We start from the raw sequence: 21,920 nt of genomic DNA on the forward strand, positions 1-21,920 counted from the left end.
GTCTATGATGAATATGGGTAGGATTTCTTGGTTCCCAGACAAGGAAGCCTCAAGATCATTTCGCAAGCCTTCTAGGTCAATAAGAAGCAACCTTGCAAGTTTTATACTTCAATGTGCAAAGGAAATGGCTTATCAAGTTCAAATTCTTTGATAGAATTACTTGTAGGAGATTTCGGTAATATTACATGGCCAATACATTGAGAGATACTATAAAAGAGACAAATTCCACAATTTTAAGCAGTAAATGCATGCAGCAATTAGCCCTAGAACAACGAAATTCCCAGTCCAACGTATATGAAAAGAGTAAACAATAATAATAGTAAAAGGCATATACTTACATGTAATAGAGTATATCCAACCATTCACAATTGACAAGAGAGAAGCTCCAAGATAAGATAGACCAATATCCACAAATCAAAATTCATCCATAAAGCTCCAATTCATCCTCTAGAAAAAGTGTGAAAATCTCAAGAGAGAGAAGTGATCCAAACCAAAGTGATGATGAGCAAATTATCTCATTTCACTTGTATTTGTACACAACTTAGGAGTTTGAATTAGCCTCCTTGGCCTACATAAGCCCCAAAAATAAAATAACGTTCTAATAATATAAATTTTGGTGACAAGCCCACCAAACTAGCTCATAAATGAAAAAGTGAGGCTCTTAAGAGGTCAAATAATAATCTATGCATGTTGTAGGGCCCTCTAAGAGGCCTAATGAGGTCCATGGGTGCCACAATTAAGAATAGGTCCCTCAAAAGCAGTGGACAAGGGGTTGGCCCCTTGTAATAACTTGTGGTGCTCCAAATGGCATGTGGGGGGCAAACAAGTGTCCTCATGGGTCTCCAAACAAATCGAAGATGCCTGTAGATCGCTTCCAAAGGCTAGGACGATGGTGTAGGTGATGCCACATCATTGTGCAAGTCATGGATCATCTGCCAAGTATATGGTGTAGATCAGGGGCCGATTGGGCATGATGGATTAGGTGTATCGTCCTGGTCCAATAAGGGAACCACGAGCAATCTCTAAATGGCTGTGGGGATCCATGGAGTGCAATCTGCTACTGTGGATGCCCATGGCTCTCAACGCTCACCTTACATGTGCCAATGTAGCCCTCTGGAAGATTAGGACCCCGTATAGGGATACCAAACCTCAAATGGAAACCATTTGCAATCTTGCACAAGATCCAATGCGTCCCTAGCCTTCCAGTACAGGTCATTAGAGAAATTGAGTAAATGAGCTTATCGAATCATGGACCACAGGTGGGGACTTCACAATGGCCTGCCCTTCCATAATGGGCTTCGAGATGTGCCAATGTCTCCTAAACTCTAAATGGGTTTAACCAAGTACCCTATTAGGTGCTTTCTACTTCTAAAGGGGATAATATTCAAGGTACATCCTTCAAAAGGTTGTGGTATGTGATAGATATGGTGAATGAAGTAGGGGATGAGAAGGGGCAACCCTCGGTCACATGCTGGGGCGCAAGGGTAGCTAATAAGAGGGAATCCCACACTTGGATTTATAATGTATAGGAGGGAGCAATTGTGTTACATGAGGTGGCCCAGCGTTAATTTTTTCATCCTTCTTTTTATGCGTTTTGTTTTTTTTATGATTTTCTTTGATTACCTGTCCAGGGCTCAAGGGGTTAGAGCATGATGTATAAGATATATCAGTGAATACCCCGTTTTAAAGTGGGGCGGTTCATTGCCAACCAGAGGTTGGGACAATCATGGGTTCCTATATGATGAAGGAGGTTCATAGAACTTGTAGGAACCAGGGTGTTGGCCATGATGATGTGGTAGAGCTCATGTATTGGCTTCTTCCCACGTGCTAAATGCTTTTGTCCTGACCATCTTTTGCATTTTGTGGTACATTTCCTTGTTGAATGTGGTCATATATGCTTTTATCTTTCTTTTTAGCTGTGTCAACCTTCGGGCTTCATTTCAGACCATGACCCAAGGTGTGGGCAAGGGGAAGGGGCATGCTAACCCTATGTGGACCCAATGGAGGAATGTGTACCTAGGTGGGAGAAATGATGAATGGGGTAATAATGAATGGAAAGAGGGTAATATAAGTGGATAAAGGAGCGATACCATGCAACCAAAAATCGAGGTTTCTCATGAAATACCATCCCTAGAGCCAAATGGTCAGTAAAAGAGATCCAATGGGACTAGAACCCAAGGTTAATACCTAAAAGGGGTCTAGGGGACAAAAGCACATACCTAGCCCATTGTTTCCGCTGAATCCTCCCATTAATCCATCCCCACAAGTGTCCATGATAAGAAAACTACAATACTCAATTTCCAAATGACAAGGCATACCTTCAGATTTGGGAGGCACACCTTGAAACATACGATCATGGCAGATGGGCGAGGACCACATGGCTGGCTCAGGTGGCGGAGAAATGGTACAACGAGCTACTTGGTGGTTGCAAGGGGCTGTCGGCCAAGGACCATCTTGGAGATTTTTTTTTTCTCCTAGGGATATTACCCACAAAATGGTGGGTAACATCTGGCTCCAACTGGGTCGTGATCTCTTGAAGAAGTGGGCGAAGCTACTCGAATGGGAAGTCATGGGAACTCCAACAATCTCTTGGTTACTGTAGACTTGTCACCTGCACATTCAAGAGATGGAAAAACATGGGGCATCATGCTTTCACCTCGTCTAATGATCACACATGCTATATGTTAGGCCATAAAATCAATAGAAAATAAAATATCCAAATATGCATCTACCTACCATGAGAAATATGATATGACGTTACTTCTAATGCAGAAATGAGCATGCAATGCATCCTACCCTAACATGCATATGACGAAGCTTTTATTAAGTGTAAATCATAAAGCCAATGCAACTAACATATCATCAAGTCAATATAAATATGCTTGCTTGTATGATTACTTACGCAACAAACCCCAAAGCGAATGCAAACCCAAACACATGGAGGATACTATGAGTGGGAGGTGGGAAAATATGATGCCACCCATGGATGATTATGTGAGAAGAGGTAAGAAAATGATCTAATCTAGTCCATGAGATCTTCTCTTACAACAAAAATATAGAGATGTCAACAACTAAGCTCATGAAATTTTGATGGATGGCAACCTCCGACATATCACTTCCACCATTGTCCTTATTATTTACGTCATGGGTTATGGCGTTTGTTAGCTTATGATTAGTAGGAAAGGGAGGCCAATGATATGGAGAAACACAAGTACGCTGCACATGATGATTACATTAGAGAGGAGAGACTATGGAGTGATCTTAACCCTGAAGGTGTGTCCAAGGAGGAAAAGTATAATCAATGAAGTGCTTTTCCTTGATACTATACTCGGGAGGGGGAAATGGCTCACAATTAATTGAGATCATATGACCAAGGGTGAGGGAATCACTTGATGAAGACTCAAGATGATGACAAATAGGAAAAAGGGAGAAAGAAGTAATGTATTCAACGAGTTGTGCTTTCCCAAAATCATAATCTAAAGGCTCAAGTGATTTGAAAATAAGATCATACTCAGGTGAAGTGGGAGCCTTATCAATTTTAAAGATTGGGCCTCTCCTAAAAGGAAAATTGATCACTTCCAACTACCCCTCTTTATGCAAAAGAAAATGGAGATTTTCCTTCCCAAGGGTATCAATGGGTATGACATGATAAGTAGTGCCTGAGGGGAAGTGAAGACCAATCTCATCCTCATCCTCTTTGTTGGTGTCGTAAATGGGAGCAAAATCAAATTGAGGACCAACAATTTCCCATTTCTCCTTTTCAATGCGGAAATAATCTTTAATGTCATCTTTCGATGGGCTAATGGGATCATCTCTCTCAAGGTTTTCAAAAGGGGATTCATCGGGAGTACTCTACTTGAGAAAGGTAGGGTTGGTCTCAATTTCACTTTCCATAAATTCATCCTTCCCAACACATGTGTCCTCAAAATCATCATTTTCATCATGCGGACCCAAGGAGGATCCGTCTTCTTGCATATTACCTAGATTCTTAATGTCTTGATGATGTTTGATGAGGGTTTCCTCTTGGATGCTTAATGCAGGGTGTACTTGAAAATGGCTAAGAAAGCCATCAACGAACTCTTCAATAGATGAGATGCTCCTAGGTTCATGATCATGCAGCCATGAGTTATGACCACCGAGAGATCCCATGAATAATTGCATAAGGACATCTTGGTGGACAACCTTCTCTCTTGAAACATGTGCATTAAATCTTTCTATGTGGTTAATTGCAGAGAGTGGATTACATCAAACACGGGCATCACACGTAACATCCTTCCCGAGACATGATTAGGATGCCCGGGGATGCTAGTAATGCCCAAAGCGGGAAATTTACGAAAGAATGGCAACCTATTTGAGGTATGCATGAAACATATGTAGGAGTCGACAGGGTGAAATTAAAGATGCCTAGAAAATTGCTTGCTTCACCCGACAAACATCGACCTTAAAGTTCAATGAAGAACTAGGGCTTCGTTCTTTCCAATGGAGTCGCCAATAATAATATGTCAATATGTCATATGGGTTTCGTGTCCCCGACAACGATGCCAAAATGTTACCGCTGAAACTAATAGCGGACCTAAGGGGGGTCCCTAAAGGGAAAATGCTAGGCCAAGGGCAACAAATGGAGACTTAGCCCACTGTCAGCTCAGCTAAGACTCCTTCTATTTACGAACTTTCTCTGATGGGAGGAGACTCGATATGTAAGGAGTCACCAATGAGTGATAAGTCAATGGATATGAGTGACCCAAATAAACCCTTTCCTAGAAAAGTTTGAAGGATGGAGCTTGCTTGCTTTCTAAGCAAGGTACTATGTATTCTAGGGAAAGGAAGAGAGGATTTGAGGGTTAGGTTTATGGGATAAGACTTGTGAAGGAGTTCCCCAATCCCTAAAATCCTTGTTAGAATTGGTATTCCGGATGGTTCTTGAAGAATGATCTTTCAAAGGAGCAGGACCACACGGGGCCAAGTGGACCCAATTTAGGGTATGAAGAGAGTATGTAGCAACCAATGATATCCCTACCCTGGACAAGGTGTGGAATAATTTCACTTAAAGATGTGGTTTTGACCCTATGAGGTACTAGCCTTGGGGATGGCAGGGCAAGGTTTGATCCTGGAGCTAGGGCTTGACTTTTCTCCCAACTCCACTGTCGAAATGGCTTCAAAATTGGGGGAGAGCTTGAGGAAATGGTAGCGCAGGAGACCCTAGGAGATCGAAATTTTTTGGATGGCTAGCTTGTTGGTAAATTGATGCCCTAGGTACCCCAACTTGGCTAGACTTGGAAGGAGGTGAAAGAATGAGTTTTAGTGACCACCCTTGGTAGATCAGTGCCTTAATCTTTGGGAGAATGGAGTCTATGATGAATATGAGTAGGATTTCTTGGTTCCCAGTCAAGGAGGCCTCAAGATCACTTTGCTAGCCTTATAGGTCAAGAAGAAGCAACCTTGCAACTTTTATACTTCGATGTGCAAAGGAAATGGCTTATCAAGGTCAAATTCTTTGATAGAATTACCCGTAGGAGATTTCTCTCATATTACATGGCCCATACATCGAGAGATGCTATAATAGAGACAAATTCCACAATTTTAAGTAGTGAATGCATGCAACAGTTAGTCCTAGAACTGCGAAAATCCTAGTCCAATGTATATAAGAAAAGTAAACAAGAATAACATTAAAAGACATGTACTTACATGCAATAGAGTATATCCAACCATTCACAATTGACAAGAGGGAAGCTCCAAGAGAAGATAGACCAATATCCATACATCAAAATTCATCCATAAAGCTTTAATTCATCCTCTAGAAAAGTTGCGAAAGTCTCAAGAGAGAGAAGTGATCCAAACCAAAGTGATGAGGAGCAAATGAGCTCATCTCACTTCTATTTATACACAACTTAGGAGTTCGAATTAGCCTTCTTCAAAAAATAAAATAATGTTCTAATAATACAAAATTTGGCGACAAGCCCACCAAACTAACTCATAAATGAAAAAGTAAGCCTCGCAAGAGGTCAAATAATAATCTATGCATGTTGTAGGGCCCTCTAAGAGGTCTAATGAGGTCCATGGGTGCCACAATAAAGAATAGCACCCTCAAAAGCAGTGGACAAGGGGTTGGCCCCTTGTAATGGTTAAGAGGATGTGTTTCCTCCTAAGAGGTCACGTGTTCAAAACCAGAGGGGGGTAGAGTATGTATGCCTTTGAAGACTTAGCAGTCAAATTATTGCGTAAAGGTGGGTCCTTTGTCCCACAAACAAGGGGGTCTGATACACCAATTTGGTGTTTGGCTTGGCCGTGACCTTAAAATTGGATAATAATATAATAATAACATGTGGGGAGCACACAAGTGTCCTCATGGGTCTCCAAACAAATCGAATATGCTTATAGATTGCGTACAAGGGCTAGGATGATGGTGTAGGTGATGTCACATCATCATGCAAGTCCTGGATCATTTGCCAAGTGTATGGTGTAGATCTGGGGCTGACTGGGCATGATAGATGAGGTGCATCGTCCTCGTCCAATAAGTGAACCACGAGCAATCTCTGAATGGCTGTGGGGATCTATGGAGTGCAATCTGCTGTTGTGGAGGTCCATGGCTCTCAATGCTCACCCTATATGTTCTAGTGTAGCTCTCTAGAAGATTAAGACCTCGTATAGGGAGACCAAACCCCAAATGGAAACTATCTGCAATCCTACATAAGATCCAATGCATTCCCTAGCCTTCTAGTACAACAAGTCATTAGAGAAATCGAGTAAAGGAACTTACCTAATCATGGACCACAGGTGGGGACTTCACAATGGCCTGCCCTTCCATAATGAGCTTTGGGATCTGCCAATGTCTCCTAAACTCCAAATGGGGTTAACCAAGTATCCTATTAGGAGGTTTCTACTTCTAAAGGGGATAATATTCAAGATACATCCTTTAAAAGGTGGTGGCATGTGATAGATATGGTGAATGAAGTGGGGGATGAGAAGGGGCAACCCTAGGTTGCATGCTGGGGTGCAAGGGTAGCTAATAAGATGGAAGCCCACACTTGGGTTTATAATGTATAGGAGGGAGTAGTTGTGGTACATGAGGTGCCCCAGGCTTAGTTTTTCCACCCTTCTTTCTATGCCTTTTGCCTTTTTATGATTTTCTTTGATTCATTGCTCAGGGCTCAAGGGGGTAGAGCATGATGTATAAGATATAACAGTGAATACCCCCTTTTAAAGTGGGGTGGTCCATTGCCCACCAGGGGTTGGGACAATCATGGGTTCCTCTATGATGGGGGAGGTTCATAGAACCTGTAGGAACTAGGGTGATGGCCATGATGATGGGGTAGAGCTCATGTATTGGCTTTTGCCCATGTGCTAAATGCGTTTGTCTCGACCATCTTTTGCATTTTGTGTTTCATTTTCCTGTTGAATGTGGCCATATATGCTTTTATCTTTCTTTTTAGTTGCATCAACCTCCAGGTTTTATTCCAGGCCATGACCCAAGGTGTGGGCAATTGGAAAGGGCATGCTAACCCTATGTGGACCCAGTGGAGGAATGTGGAACCGGGTGGGAGAAATGATGAATGGGGTAATAATGAATGGAAAGAGGGTAATATAAGTAGATAAGGGATCGAGACCACACAACCAAAATCAAAGTTTCCCATGAAATACCATCCCTAGAGCCAAATGTTCAGTAAAAGAGATTACATTGGACTAGAACCCAAGGTTAATACCTAAAAGGGGTCTAGGGGACAAAACCACAGACCTAGCCCATTCTTTCTGCCAAATCCTCCCATTAATCCATCCCCAGAAGTGTCCATGATAAACAAACTACAATTCTCAATTTCCAAATGACGAGGCATACGTTTAGATTCGGGAGGCGCACCTTCAAACATATGATCATGGGAGATGGGCGAGGGACCACATGGCTAGCTCAGGTGGTAGAGAAATGGCAGAACGAGCTAGCTGGTGGCTGCAAGGGGTTGCTACCTGATGACCATCTTGGAGAAATTTTTTTCTCCTAGGAATATTACCCACAAAATGGTGGGTAACAGTGCCATTGGACTAGGATTGAAGATTAACCCCACATTTAAGGCGAGGGAACAAGATCATGGTCAAAACCCCTCTTTCTTCTACATCACCCCATAATCCATATCAAATGCCCAAATACAACAAGCATAAGCACCCGATTGCAAAATGAACAAAGTACCTTTTGATCGGAATCCCACCTTTTTCCAAGTGCGCTTGTCAAATGGGTGAAAAGTATATGACTGATACAAGTGGCAGAGATAAAATGGCAAGATAAAATGGCATGTCGTCAACTAGTGGTGGTTGTCATGGGCTGCATGACTGGTCGGTTGGATGTGAAGAATGGGAGATCAAAATTCTCCTATAGGGTTACCCATTTTGGTGGGTAACATGGCCCTTATGTGAGGTTTAACATATTGTCTGTTTTCCATGGGCATATGTCATTTCCTATAACATGAGGCTCTTTGTAAAAACATGTATTGAAAGAGGCACTTTATTGGGTATTAATGGAAACTTCTGGTGCTTTAGATAGCAACAACATTTCTATTAATATATTCTGCAAACATAATGAAGAAAAAGTCTTGTGGGAACACCCTCTTATTGGAAATAAAAAATGAATCTGATTACTTGTAGTGAATAGAATTTCTTTCTTTTGTTTGACAGAAATTTTTTGCAGATGTATAAAGAATATGTATTGAACAATAGATAATTGAAGATGATGATTACAATGAGCCTCATGATGGTGTACTCATATGCATTGACTGGTCAGAAGGTAAGAGGCGTGTCCTTTGACTTTTTATTAATCTACTCTTTACTATTTATTATAATTATGTTTATTACACTGCCACTCCCTTAAGGAATACTTTGTCTTCAAACCTTAATATATTGGATTCTCTCTAGCTGATCATGTTTCCTTGGTGGCATCATCTTTGTCTTTGTCTAGTTGTAAGGGCCTGACTTTGTTCTTGCTTTGTGTGTTGGCAAGGCCCCTTTGTATTGTTTTCGTATTTTGAAGTGTTTTGACATGGTTGTTTAATGTAAAACCTTGATGCCTCTTGCTAACTTATTTTCCTTGCTTTTTATTGTTGTATGTTTGTCTGAGCCTCTTGTGTTTTTTTCCATTAGTTTCAATTCATTCTTCTTGAGAGTGGAAAGTTCATCACCATATAATTTATAATATTGAATTTGCAATTAAACTCCATGAACTTTTCTTGAAGGTTGGTGGTATAAATGCTCAATTGCATTAACTGTTCTGAACCTAGCACTTTGTCCCCATCTCATTGAGTAGTAGACTGTAAAATTCTGTCTATAGTTACAATTCTTGTATTTGAACTTAGATTTTGTGATATTGTCCTACTCCCATAAGCTCTTGTTAATCATTGTAACTGTGAAGTCCTTGGTGGCATTCAGAAAGGGTTTAATTGTTTGGTGACGTTGATGCCCATATACTTAAGAGTGTTTTTGGAATTTTACAAGAATTACTATGTTTCTATTTTTTATGATTCCTTTGAGCTTTAATGTCTTAATCTGTGATTTCTTGGTCTTTGTTATGCGTGGAATTATAGGTTTACCTTCCTTTTTTCTTGGAACTTGGATCTTATTAGCCTTTCCGAGATAAATCAGAGCATATATTGTAGTTAGTACCTGTATTGGGTCCTTTTAAGTAATCAGTTCCTTTTGAGACACATCATTTTCATTCTTATTCAATAGTGTGCATGAGATTGGTGCTAGTGTGACTTCTGGTGGTGTTTCGTTATAGTTAGAATCTGAGTTGTGTGCTACTGTGATTTCATTTTTTGGGTTTGTTACTTGCTTCCTATCCACTATTTTATAGTAGCGTAATGACATATCTTCTTTTACCACAATTATGACAACTATTTTTCTTCCCTTCTCCCTTTTTAAGTGGTGATATTTAGTGTTGTTGTAATAACTTGATGCACTGCAATTGGTTTTCTTCTTCAGGATTCCAAAAGCTACCTCATATTGAATATTGAAATTTGAGCTTTCCTTTTATTATCTTCGCCACGCTTCTCGGTTCAACCAAATTCCTTAGGTCTTGATAGTCTTGGCTCTCTGTAGATGATGGGTTTTAATCTTGTAGATGATGGGTTTTAATCTTGAATGTACAATTTTATCAATTGATCCTCCCTAAGGTCCAAAAATCTAGTAGCCAAGTCTTACCATTCATGCGTATACTTGTTAACTGTCCCTATTTGATGTAAATGAGTGAACTTGGTAAATGTGTCGTCTTCTTCATTGTCATGAATTATCCTATGAAGAAGATCTTCTGTGAACATTCGCTAGTTAATGGATAAACCACTGGTTTTCTTTGATCACCAGCTAAACCAATCATATGCATCACGCTCTAAATATAAGGATGCCATAGATATTTTTACCAGTTCATTAGCAGGTGGGTGCATAGTGAAAATCTCTTAAGTTTTACTAACCCACATGATTGCTTTTTCTATCGTCTAGTCCATCATATTAGGTATATCGATTTTGATTTTACTTAAACAAGAGATGCTATCTTGATATCTCGGGTAACTGGTGTTTGATGGAGTTGCAGTTGGTGGTGGTCTTTTCTGGTAAGGTTTGTGTAAATAACGCATGTACCCTTTCAGTTAGTTGATTAGTTATTTTACTGTGATCATTAAGTATCTTTGATGCATCATTCTTGTCATCATTTGTCACTCTTGGTGGGAATTGCCATCATTTCTTGGAATCCTCCATTAGCTTATCAATTCTCTCCTTGAACCGATTGATGTCCTCCCGTCCCACACGCTCCCCCTCAAAACTCTTTTGGTCCTTCTTCCATGACCAAGGTAATGTCTTAAGCTGTTGACTTCATGTCTACATTGATTAACATCTGTGTGTGGTTCATAATGACTTACCATCTTGCTGACGTCTTTTTTCTTTGTAGACTCCACTCGTAAATCTTTATATTCCTATATATAATTTTTTCATTAGGTGACTTAAGGGGTGTTACCTTAGGAAAGACTTTGTATGGAATAATCACGTGTGGATAAAATGGTGGCTGTGTACAGTGAGAGGAATCAGCTGCTATTGGAAATGACGCTGGTACAGATGTACACAATTGGATATTTACAGCAGATTATGTACCGAATCAAAACAGATTGTATGGACAGATTTTTGGAGTGTATGATTGGAAAGATTGGTGGCTGAGTATGGAATTGAATGGATAGCAGCAGCATACATATGAAACCATTATTTGAGATGTACAGAACAGATATGATGGTTGGTGCATGGACAGGGGTACAAAATTGATTGGCAGAACCAACTGTAATTGATGGCTGTGCAGAACAACTATGAGGGTTTTGTTTAATTAATCCAGTCCTTGCTAAATCAGTGTCTCTAATACCAAATGTAGTAATCAGACTTCCTCTTTATTACGATTGACTGAACATTTCTGCAAATATATAAGCTTATATATTGAAGAATAAATAATTGATAAGATGATGATTACAATGAGCCTCATGACCGTGTATTTATATGCGTTGACTGGTCACAAGATAAGAGGTTGCCCTTTGCTTTCATTAATCTACTTTTAATTATTTAGTATTTATTATTTATTATAATTATGTTTTTTTTTCCAAGGAAAAATCGTAATCTTCTATTAATTTGAAAAATTACATGTTGTAGATGCCATAGGCATATGCATAACTGCTGGTTGAAACCAGGTCAATAGTTTGTGAAAAAATATATATGTGCCGAAGCCATACCATTAGAGTGCTGTACATATTCACCACACAGGGTGTTCAGAGTTTGCTTGCAGTAGATAAATAACATATCATAAATATATACATATATAAAAAACTGAGCTGTTAATGCCCATAAATTTTTTTGTGTCTGGTCCCTCTGAGGATATGTTCTGTGAATGTAAGGCCGATGATAATACTGATATTGATCTGTCCCATGTTGTTCTTGTATCATCCACAGTCCTCTGGGTTGTGTCGTGGCCTCCTTGGATAACTTGTCAGCAGCCTCATTATGTTCCTTGTAAATGTGTTGATAGATGATAGAGTTAAATTGGGCCTTGTAAACCATAATCTCGTCCAAAATGTTTCTAAGTGAATGAGCATGACAATTATTTATGCTGTTGAACCAGTTTATGATGATTTTGGAATCCCCAAATATCTAAATATTATTGCATGAGTGTGCAAGTGCAAAATGCAATAGGTGTCTGAGAGTAATCAGTTCTGCAAAATTGTTTGTACCCTCCCCCAAACCCATCTTGATTTGGTAATGGTGCTGATCAGATAGGTATAAAAGAAAGCCTCCCCCACATCCATGAGATTGGGCTGCTCCATCGAAATATGCCCACGAGATAGTTCGATCTATAATTTCGGGGGCATGAGGTTGTGCTGTAGTAGTCTGTGTCTCCTCGGGGATTTCTTGATATGCAACTACAATCTTTGCTGTAATGAGTGGCCATCGTGTCAGAGATCCTTGAAAGATGATGTTATTTCTGGTCAGCCAGATCTTCCAGCAAATGAGGAGGGGTAAGCATCGAGACTTGTTGTCCAAGTGCTCAACATTCCAATTGTTCCATGCTTCAACGATCGAGAGTCCGTGCCGACTGCCCTGTTTGTTGAGGAGTTGTATTATTTGTTGCCACAACAGAATAGTGAGAGGGCAAGTTAAAAAAACGTGTTCATTAGTTTCCGCTGCCTGTGTAAAGAGGACACACCAATGTGGCCCAAATTGTGATCTACGCATAAGATTTTCTCCGGTTGGAGTCTTGTTATTGAGCACATTCCACATAAAGAGTTTGGATCGTGGGGGTGCTTTGGGTTTCCAGATTTTTGTCCACCAATCAAGGAGAGCAGGTGGTTTACGATCCATTAGTAGGTTTGGATATCCCGCTTTGGGAGAGTATTTCCCGTGCTCAGCTGGGGTCCAAATGAGTTCGTCAGGTCCCTCAGTAATGCGAACATGTGCTTCATTGAGGGCATTTATATAACCCTCCCAATTCTGGTGCCAATGTTCGGGAATGCCCAGGTGTCGTGCAGATAACCAGGCTTGTTAAAAAATGGAGTTGTTCTCCATGTCTGCAATCTGGCCGATCACCTTAATCTGCCTCTGGTTTAGGTATTGAATGAGATCTGGGGGTAGATGATGCATATTGCCCCCACCAGACCATGGATCCATGCCTATTCGTGCCATATTGCCTTCATTGATTTTCCAAGCAAGACCCTCTCGAATGTTGGGCATAGTATGGAGGATGGATTTCCAAATGATAGATATCCCAGTACGTGGCCAGGTTGGGATGCGAATCCAGTCCATGAGATGTTGAGGCCAGATGTATTTGTGGTATGTGACTTCGGTCCAGAGGTTCTGTGAAGTGAGCAAGGACCATCCCATCTTAGCTGCTAGTGCATGTGCAAATGCTGAGAGGTCTTTTAAGCCCCACCCTCCCCATTTTTTTGGTAGAGCGATTTGTTTCCAACCAACCCATGCATAGGGCTTGCCCTCTTTGTATCCATTCCAAAGGAATCTGCAGCAAATCTTTTGTATGCGGGCAAGAATTCCTTTAGGGATCCAGGCCAACGTCATCCAATATACAGGGGTGGCTTCCAAGACGGATTTTATGAGAACGAGTTGACCTGCCCTTGAGAGAAAACGATGGTTCCAGTTTTTCAGCCTCTTCTCAATCTTTGTTACAAGCCAAATCCAATCCACAATACGATAGCTGTGGGGTTTTAGCCGGAAACCCAGGTACTTTAGACCATCCTCCAAGAGATGTTGTTGGAAGGGAAAGAGTTGGTATGTAGATTTGGCTTCCTGGGGTGATGTATATGAGAGAGTAATGGTGGGTTCTAACTTTTCTTCCATGTCGATGGCTTTTGCAAAGAGTTTAAGAATGTCATGGAAGGTAGATGAGTCTCGCAGGCTGCCATCAAGGAAGATAAGGACATCATCCACAAAGAGTAGATGGGTGAGGTGACAAAGGTCATTCATTTGTATCCCATGTAATCGACCTTCCCTTTTGGCTGATGTAATGAGTCTGTTGAGGGCCTCCATAACAATTAGAAAGAGAAGAGGGGAAAGTGGGCATCCTTGTCGAAGGCCTCTCTCAGCATGAAAGAAATGTGAGGCAGAGCCATTAATGAGAACACTGAAGGTTGTTGAGTTAATACAACACATGATCCAATTGATGAAGGGAGGGGGAAAACCTAGATGGGTGAGGATCATTTTGATATAAAGCCAACTGACCTTATCGAAAGCTTTGGCAAGATCAATTTTGAGAATGGCTCCTTTGATCTTTTTGTGATTGATAGAGTGTAGGGCTTCTTGTGTAGTGCCAATAGCTTCATGTATTTGTCTGTTTTGGAGAAAAGCAAATTGTTCGGAGGAGATGTGTCTAGACTGGATGGGACGGAGCCGATTTACAATGATCTTGGCAATGATTTTATACAAGCAGTTGCAAAGGGAGATAGGCCGAAAATCATTGAAAGATGCAAGGGGAGTCAGATTTACGGATTAAAGCAATGAAAGTAGTATTGATGGCCTCATACATACGCCCAGTTGATATGCATTCTTCCACCACCTTAAGTAGGTAAGGTCCAATGAGTTCATAAAAGGCAAGGAAAAATTCAATAGTCCATCCATCCGGCCCTGGGCTCTTGTCTTTCTTGAACCACTTTAGCGTTCCTTCAAGTTCCCCCTATGTAATCGGGGAAATGAGACCCTTGATTGAGTCCTCATCAACAAATTTGGGGAAGTGACTTGTAGTTTGGACAATTTCAGCAATGGATGCCTCTCGGGGGGCCATGAAGAGATTTTTGAAGTGTGAATTCCCTAGCTGCGAGAGTTGGACGAAGGTAGATGCATTGCTTCCATCTTCCATAGGCATATGCTAGATGGTATTGGAGATTTTCCTTCCTTTTGCGTAGTTTTGGAAAAACTTTGTGTTTTCATCCCCTGCTTGCAACCAGATTGCTCGGCTTTGGAGTCACCAAGTTTCTTCCCGATCCTTTAGAATTTTGATCTTCTGGTTTTCCAGTTCAATAAGCTGATCCTTGGCTTCAACAGATGCAAACCCTCTGTTCTGCTCATCCTATAGTGTAGCCAAAGATTGCTCCACTATAGTGAGGGTATTATCATCTCTCTTGGTTTTTTCCTTGGCCCATTTAATGGAGAGTTTTTGAGCATTGTGAGGTTGCAGTAGAAACCTTCAGCCCAAGTTCTGCCTCTGGATGGCGGATGGAGTCGCCATAAATCATTTATCATTTGGTTGTAGGATGGGTCTTTTAACCAGGTGGAGTTGAATTTGTAGGGTGCCCCTGGTTTTTTTTGTGGACCCGAGATCTCTAAGAATATGGGGGAGTGATCCAATATCCCACCAGTTCCCACCCATTGTCTGTAGAGGGATAGTTTTTGAATTAGAGAGTCCTTAATCAGGAATCTATCCAACCTTCTAGCCAATGCAGCTTCACCTATTCTCCGATTTCTCCAAGTAGGAAGGGGCTTGTTCATTGGAATGTTTGTCAGATGATGCTGTTCTAGCAACATCTCCATATTTTCAGTGAGCTTGTCCACTTGTGCATTGGTCCCCCAGGATTCTCCATATCCAATGGAGAAATTTAGGTCGCCCCCCAATGATGAGATTTTCCGAGGACATGATCGATAAGTTGAGAAATCGATTCCAGTATGCCTCTCTGTTATGACATGGTCCATATACATTGATAATGCGGAGGTCCACTCCCAATTGAGATGAGAAGATATCCTTGCCAATAAAATCGTCCCTTCCCAGGAGGTCCTCAAGTTTATGGTGCGAGGGTTATATCATAAGGCCAATCCACTTGAACGTCCAATTACATCCAAGGATTGGAAAATCCAGCCAGGCTTCAGGGAGCCGAGTGTACGGGAGATAAGGTCAGCTTCTCCCAAGGTTTCTTGTAGGAAAATGATGTCTAAGGACTCAGATTCAAATAGTCTTCTGAGGGCTAGTTTTTTGGTCGAGCTAGCCATGCCCCTACAGTTGAAAGAGAGCCACTTCATGGGGGCAACTGTACGTGGGTGTTCGATGCTCTAAGTACCCGGTCAAGTGAGGCTTGTCTGCTAGAGGCGACTTCCGCCCCCGCTATCAAAATAGCTTTGGAAAGGTGTGATTTCTGGCCATGGATGGGCTTGTGATTCGAAGGGGAGGGTAATAGGCCTAGTCCAGATCTGCCATCCTGTGGTGTGGAGAGACTAGATCTTAGGTTATAAGTGTGTGGAGTATCAGAGGGGAGAGATGGGGTGCATGAGGGGATAGGGGGAAGGTCGGGAGGGAAGGATGGGGGGGTAGTGGAGAAAGTCGGTGATAGAGGGATTAGGGGACAGGGGATGGAGGTAAAGTGCCACCCAGAGATGCAGCATGCACAAGCAATGCAGAGGATGCAAATAAGGAAATAAAAGCAAAGATCAGGGAAGGAGGAGTACTCGAGGTGCGAGCAGCCTCTGCATCAGCCCGTGATCTGGTCATCGGTGGGGAGGGGGGACGAGGTTCGCTGGGTGCAGCTTGTGCAGTAGGAGATGCCAATCCGATTGTAGTCGCGACAGCTGGTGGAGTTGGCCCCGAGGTGGGGGCAGTGCGTTTCCCTGCAGCGTCCTCAGATCCCATAGAAGGGTCCGTGTCCTTTCGCACCAGAGGGCATTCCTTGTAAAGATGCCCAACTTTGTGGCATCTTTGGCATCTGAAGGGGACACCTTCGTAATCCAGGATTTGGATTCTGGTAAAATGTCGCCATTGCAGTATGATTTTTTCCTCCAGACCTTCTCTAGTGTCTAGGTGCACCAGGATGCGAGCTAATGTTCTGTTCCTAGATTGAATGTAGGATTTGTCGTAATCCAAATAAGTACCCAGGGCATTTCCAATTCGGACGAAGACATCTTCAGACCAGTATTGCAGTGGGATCCCCAGTAATCTTACCCATAGTGGTCCGGCCCCGATCTGCTCACGTTCAGGGTCGAAGAGCGGGCTCCATCGCTTCAGTAAAACCAGGGCCATTTCAATGTGCCAGTAATGGGATAGTGCCAGGGTGGTGTATTCTTCCAGAGAGAAATGTAGTGCAAACCAGCCACGGGGAAGAATCTGAGTCGCTCGGCAGTGTAAGCGCAACCTCTAGCCCTACCCATCAGGACTTTCCTGGCCGTGTTAACCACCTCGCCCATGTTGAGACCTTCGTCGAACTTGAGGGTGAAGTCCTTCCATGAGGCCTTTACACACTTTGTCTTTCTTTTCCTTGATCTAGGTGCTGTAGGATGGTCTAGTAGAGGGTCAGATGTACCCTGTGTCTCTTGCTGTGGTCCCAGTGTAGTGTGGCGAACTTTGACAACTGGAGTTTCGAAACACCCTGAGGGTAAGGCTGTGGATGCTACCGCTACTGCGTTGGATGGAGTGTATGTCGGGGGATGCTGCACATGGACTCCTGGAGGGGTAGGTTCCGAAGTGGAGGGGAGGTGAGGTGCATGGAGGTATTCACCAGGAGGTGAGGGTTCGAAGGGCGGAGAGGAGGGCGAGCAAGCGGCTAGAAGGTGAAGGGTCGCCGGAGAGAGTGGCGGGCAATCTAGGTCCGGTGAGTCGATGGAGAGACTGTCAAAATGAAGGTTGGAGGCAGAAGTTTCGGGTAAGGTAACCACAGGAGGCGAGCCGGTGCAAAATGAGGCGGCTAGGTTACGGGGAACGGTTAGGGCCGGCGTAGGGTTAGGTCGTCGGAAGATTTGCTGGTCGGGGTTTGGGTCAGCCGTGTAATCGACCTCATCAAGTTCCATGTTATCCATGCTGCAGTGGGATCGGGGCAGCCGTAACCATAGGGGGAAGCAGCAGTCAAGGGGCGATTGCAACAGCTAGTAGGGAGTGACAACGTAGCCTAGGAATGGCATCAACAGTAAAAAACAGGGGGTAAGAAGCAGTTTACCGTGGCTGCAACGAGCTCAAGGTCTCCGTTGCCTCCATCGCAGCGAGCTCGTGCCTGCCCCCCTTATTATAATTATGTTTATTACACTGCACCATTGAAATCTACATTCTGCAAAATGCTTAGCATCCTCAATAAGTTTGAAATAGGCAGTCTGGGCAAGATATTCTCTCATAGATGTTATGGAATATTAGCTACTTATAGTGTTTCACCTCTGCGTCACACAATAGCTAGTGTATTGCCTTCTGCATTCCTGTTGGTGCTTTCACTCTTTTTTCAGCAAGATCAGTCCTACCTGAAGTTGACCTAACAAATGAGTATTTCAACCAAAATGCATGTATTTAAGGGTGATTAAACATAGATTATCCACTATCACATACGAATGCATTTCATTGGAAGCTAGTAAGCCTCCAATTTTTGCAGCCCGGTGGAAGAATTGGTTATTGAATATTGCACTGGTGAAGCTCCATTGTTTTCCTTAAGTATTGTAAATCTATCGCTGAAGTACCAAAGCTCTCAACACCTATTTTGTTTGCAATCTTTTGTTTCCAACTGTTTACTTCTCCCAAAAGATAAAATAAACAACTCATTTACAATTACATGCCCACCCCAGAGTTATGTGTCCCTGTACTTTTCATTTTGGTTCCAAACTTCCAGCTTTTTACAATTACCTGTCGGCTCCATAGATTTTTTCTTTTGTCAATGAGAAATATCTTTACATTTCATATGAGGAATATACATGTTTTGGTCCCCAAGGATCTGCTCAGACTCAACAAGGTTTGAAGCCATTACAACAAAAGCTCATCATGTCACTTGCAGGAATAAATTGAACCTGGGTGGGGAGGATATCAATCATTCCTCTCAGCCACCTGAGATAAACCCGGTTGACTGTCAGCTCCATAGTTATGTGTGCATGCCCTTTTCATTACAATTCCCTCTTAGTAGCTGTACTGATTTTATTTTATTTTATTTTATTTTATTTTGTTTGTTTTCTCTTTTCAGCAGAATATAAAACAATCGACTCCCTCTTAAAATGTTAACCAGAATCTTCAAAGCAGTGACTTCTTTGAATTGGCTTGTACGTGGAGGATTCCACAAATTTTCTATGCTGTAATATAAATTTTTTGAGATATATATATATATATATATATATATATATTTTGCTTTCCCATAACACTGTTGATACTAGATAGATATGAATTTAGAAAAAGAAATAAAATCTGTAAAGAAACCGTTGACTGCAATACCTTTCCATGCTCTTCACACTTTCAATATTGAACAATGCTCAATGCCAAGAGGGTTCACCATGCACTTGTCTTTGACAAAAATTTCGCAGGTATTATGAAGGCATGGTTGATAACTTGATCCACATGTCCCCACCATGAAATCTTCACAAACGACTTATGTATTCAAACTGTGAACCTTTCAAAACTTCAATAACTTAGTCTGCACACAGAGGAATTATTGGAGACTTTGGACATGGGTTATTAATGCTTTGCATGCATTCCTTTAACATTAATGCCATTACAGATGTCTTCACTGACTGATGTAATTAACTTCTGTTCATGAGGAAGGCAAGGTTGCTTGGCATGCAAATTCTTCTCGTTGATATTTGAAATATGAATCTCTTCGTGTGATTGCTTCTAATAAAGGTTCATAACAAGCTCACTTAGGTACACCGGCATCTTTTTTGACATTCAGATGTTTCTTCTGTTGCTTTGTCTCCATGAAACAGTCTTATGAGACCTCCCTGCTGAGTGCTCTTCCTTCATAGTAATGTGGATTGTCACTTCTGAACTGGATTCACATTGTTTGCTTGACATCTTCAGAGCCAAAGGTAGTGGGCCCTCGGGCATATCCACAGTCATTATTGTTTTGTGGCAAGTGGAATGAGCAAAGATAGTCCACAATTGGTCCCCTAGACTCCTTTCCATGCATGCCATCGTAATGCAATTTAGCATCCTTTGTAGTGGAATTTTTATATTTTATCACTTCTAAAACCATTTTGCAGGAGACCTTACCATTACAGTATCCTCCTTCACACGTTCTCTTTTTATTGCAAAGATAGCAGATCCATTTTATGCAATTACAGTTGCAATGAGGTAACTTTTTACATCCTTCTGTGGCCTCTGTGTCTCACAAGCATTTTCTTTCCAACATTACTCATTAATGAAGGACAATGTATGTGTCAGTCTCAAACAGTAAAAGGAAGCCTGTCATAGCTGAATACGTTTACCACCAAATCTTTTTGGATCTGCAATATCAAATCCTATATTATGCCTTGTTTACGATTTTAGTCTATATTTATTTCTATGGTCTTCTTCAACTCATATATTCTGCACTGCCTTAAATATTAATTTCTTAATGTAATGTTCATCCGATGTTGCACTTGCTCTACTTTATGCTTCACACTTTCTCTCAAATTTCTTGCTAAATGAGTTTGTAATTGATCATATCGTTCTGCGTGTATCTTTCTAGGTCCTTGGTGAACCAACCGTATATTTTGTTCAAAAATTGTATTTGAATTCACTCTGTACTCAGAAACACTAGATGCTTAGTACCCACTCTTCCATCTTACATGGATTAGATTTGTTTATGTTGTATATTTTGGGCATTTTGGTTTCTAAGATATATTGGGCATTTTTGGTTACACTGCCCATTCTATCAACATACCTTTGCACCTCTTGGGGCAATTGCTAGTTAGTTATCTGTAGTCCATTTGCTTATCTTTACTGATAGTTTTTTTAGGCACTTACTGAATTATTGTATATTATTTGCTGCAGCTAGTGTTGAATATCTTTCAGTTTTCCTAAAGATCAAGTTTACATATTTTCTGCAACGTGATTATATTAAAATTAAGTTCTTTTGAAACAATTCTAATGTTTAGTTTGTTTTCCCCCTCTGGACTTAACAGGAAAGGACAAATGTGTTTTGCTTTGGAGTATACAAGATCATATATCTGCTGCAACTGAGCCTTCCTCTGCAAAAGCATCAAAAACACCATCTTCAGCGCATGGAGAGAAAGTACCAAAGATCCCTACGATAGGTCCTAGAGGTGTTTATAAAGGGCATAAAGATACGGTTGAAGATGTGCAATTTTGTCCTTCAAAGTAAGGGCCTTTCCCTCCAAAATTATAGTGCTTGTTATTTTTAGGAGGCCTTTGTGGAGTTTGTCTTGTAATTTTGGGGTATATATACATCCGTTCTTTCAAAAATATAAATGATTAAGTATTCATTTCTGTCATAGTTTAATGAAAAAGTTGAAAGATTCACATGCACAAAGAAAGCTTCTACTGTTTGTGCCAAATAATAATTAGAAAGCATAACATTCTACCTATAAATCAATTGCCGCATCTACTAAATGAACAAAGTGAAGAAACAAATACAATATGGAAGCGATGTTGGGAAGTTGATTTGACATTCTTTGCGATGAAGGTACCATGATTTTAGGTATGATGTATTGTGTCATCGTCTAAACCTGCACTTCTCAAGTTGAGCACAAAGATACACATTTAGGGTAAAATGAAAGTACCCCCATTGTCACCTTGGTGGTCACTTTCCTCTCTTTAGACTGGTTCTTTTCCAACACAAGGGGGATTTCTCTACCAGGCTTGCCAATCTGTCCTCAAAGCCTGATGACAATTCTCACATTGGGAAACTGAAAATTGAAACTTTTCAATAAATATATGGTGGTGATTTCAACTAGATGAGTGTTTTAAAGGGTTCAGGAGTCGGAAACAATGTTAAGTATTTGGAATTTGATTATGAAGCACACTGACCCAGCAAACATGCCTAAACAAACTATTTATTTTCTAACATGGATCTGTAATTACATTTTCAGCCAAATATAAATGCTCAAAATGATACCTCAGCGCAACGATTCAATATTTTTATTGATATACGACATCAAAACTGAATATACGAAGTAATATGACAGTCTTCTTTTCAGTAACTGCCATGCACATTACATATCCCAGATCTGATACTATAATAGCTTCAAGAGGA

At 41.2% G+C, this 21,920-nt stretch overlaps 1 protein-coding gene across 1 annotated transcript in view; it reads left to right on the forward strand.

The window, feature by feature from the left end:
* The window catches only part of LOC149142750 (WD-40 repeat-containing protein MSI4-like), a 219,968-nt gene that overhangs the window by 103,379 nt on the left and 94,669 nt on the right, over window positions 1–21,920 (forward strand). Inside the window, exon 8 of the mRNA XM_089446333.1 lies at window positions 20,830–21,025. Coding sequence (XP_089302459.1) covers window positions 20,830–21,025 — 196 coding nt within the window. The remainder of the gene's footprint in view (window positions 1–20,829; window positions 21,026–21,920) is intronic.

Source organism: Pinus tabuliformis, chromosome X, assembly GCF_031772625.1.
Source record: "Pinus tabuliformis cultivar Carrire ecotype Pingquan chromosome X, CPIR1, whole genome shotgun sequence".
Taxonomy (NCBI): Eukaryota; Viridiplantae; Streptophyta; class Pinopsida; order Pinales; family Pinaceae; genus Pinus; species Pinus tabuliformis.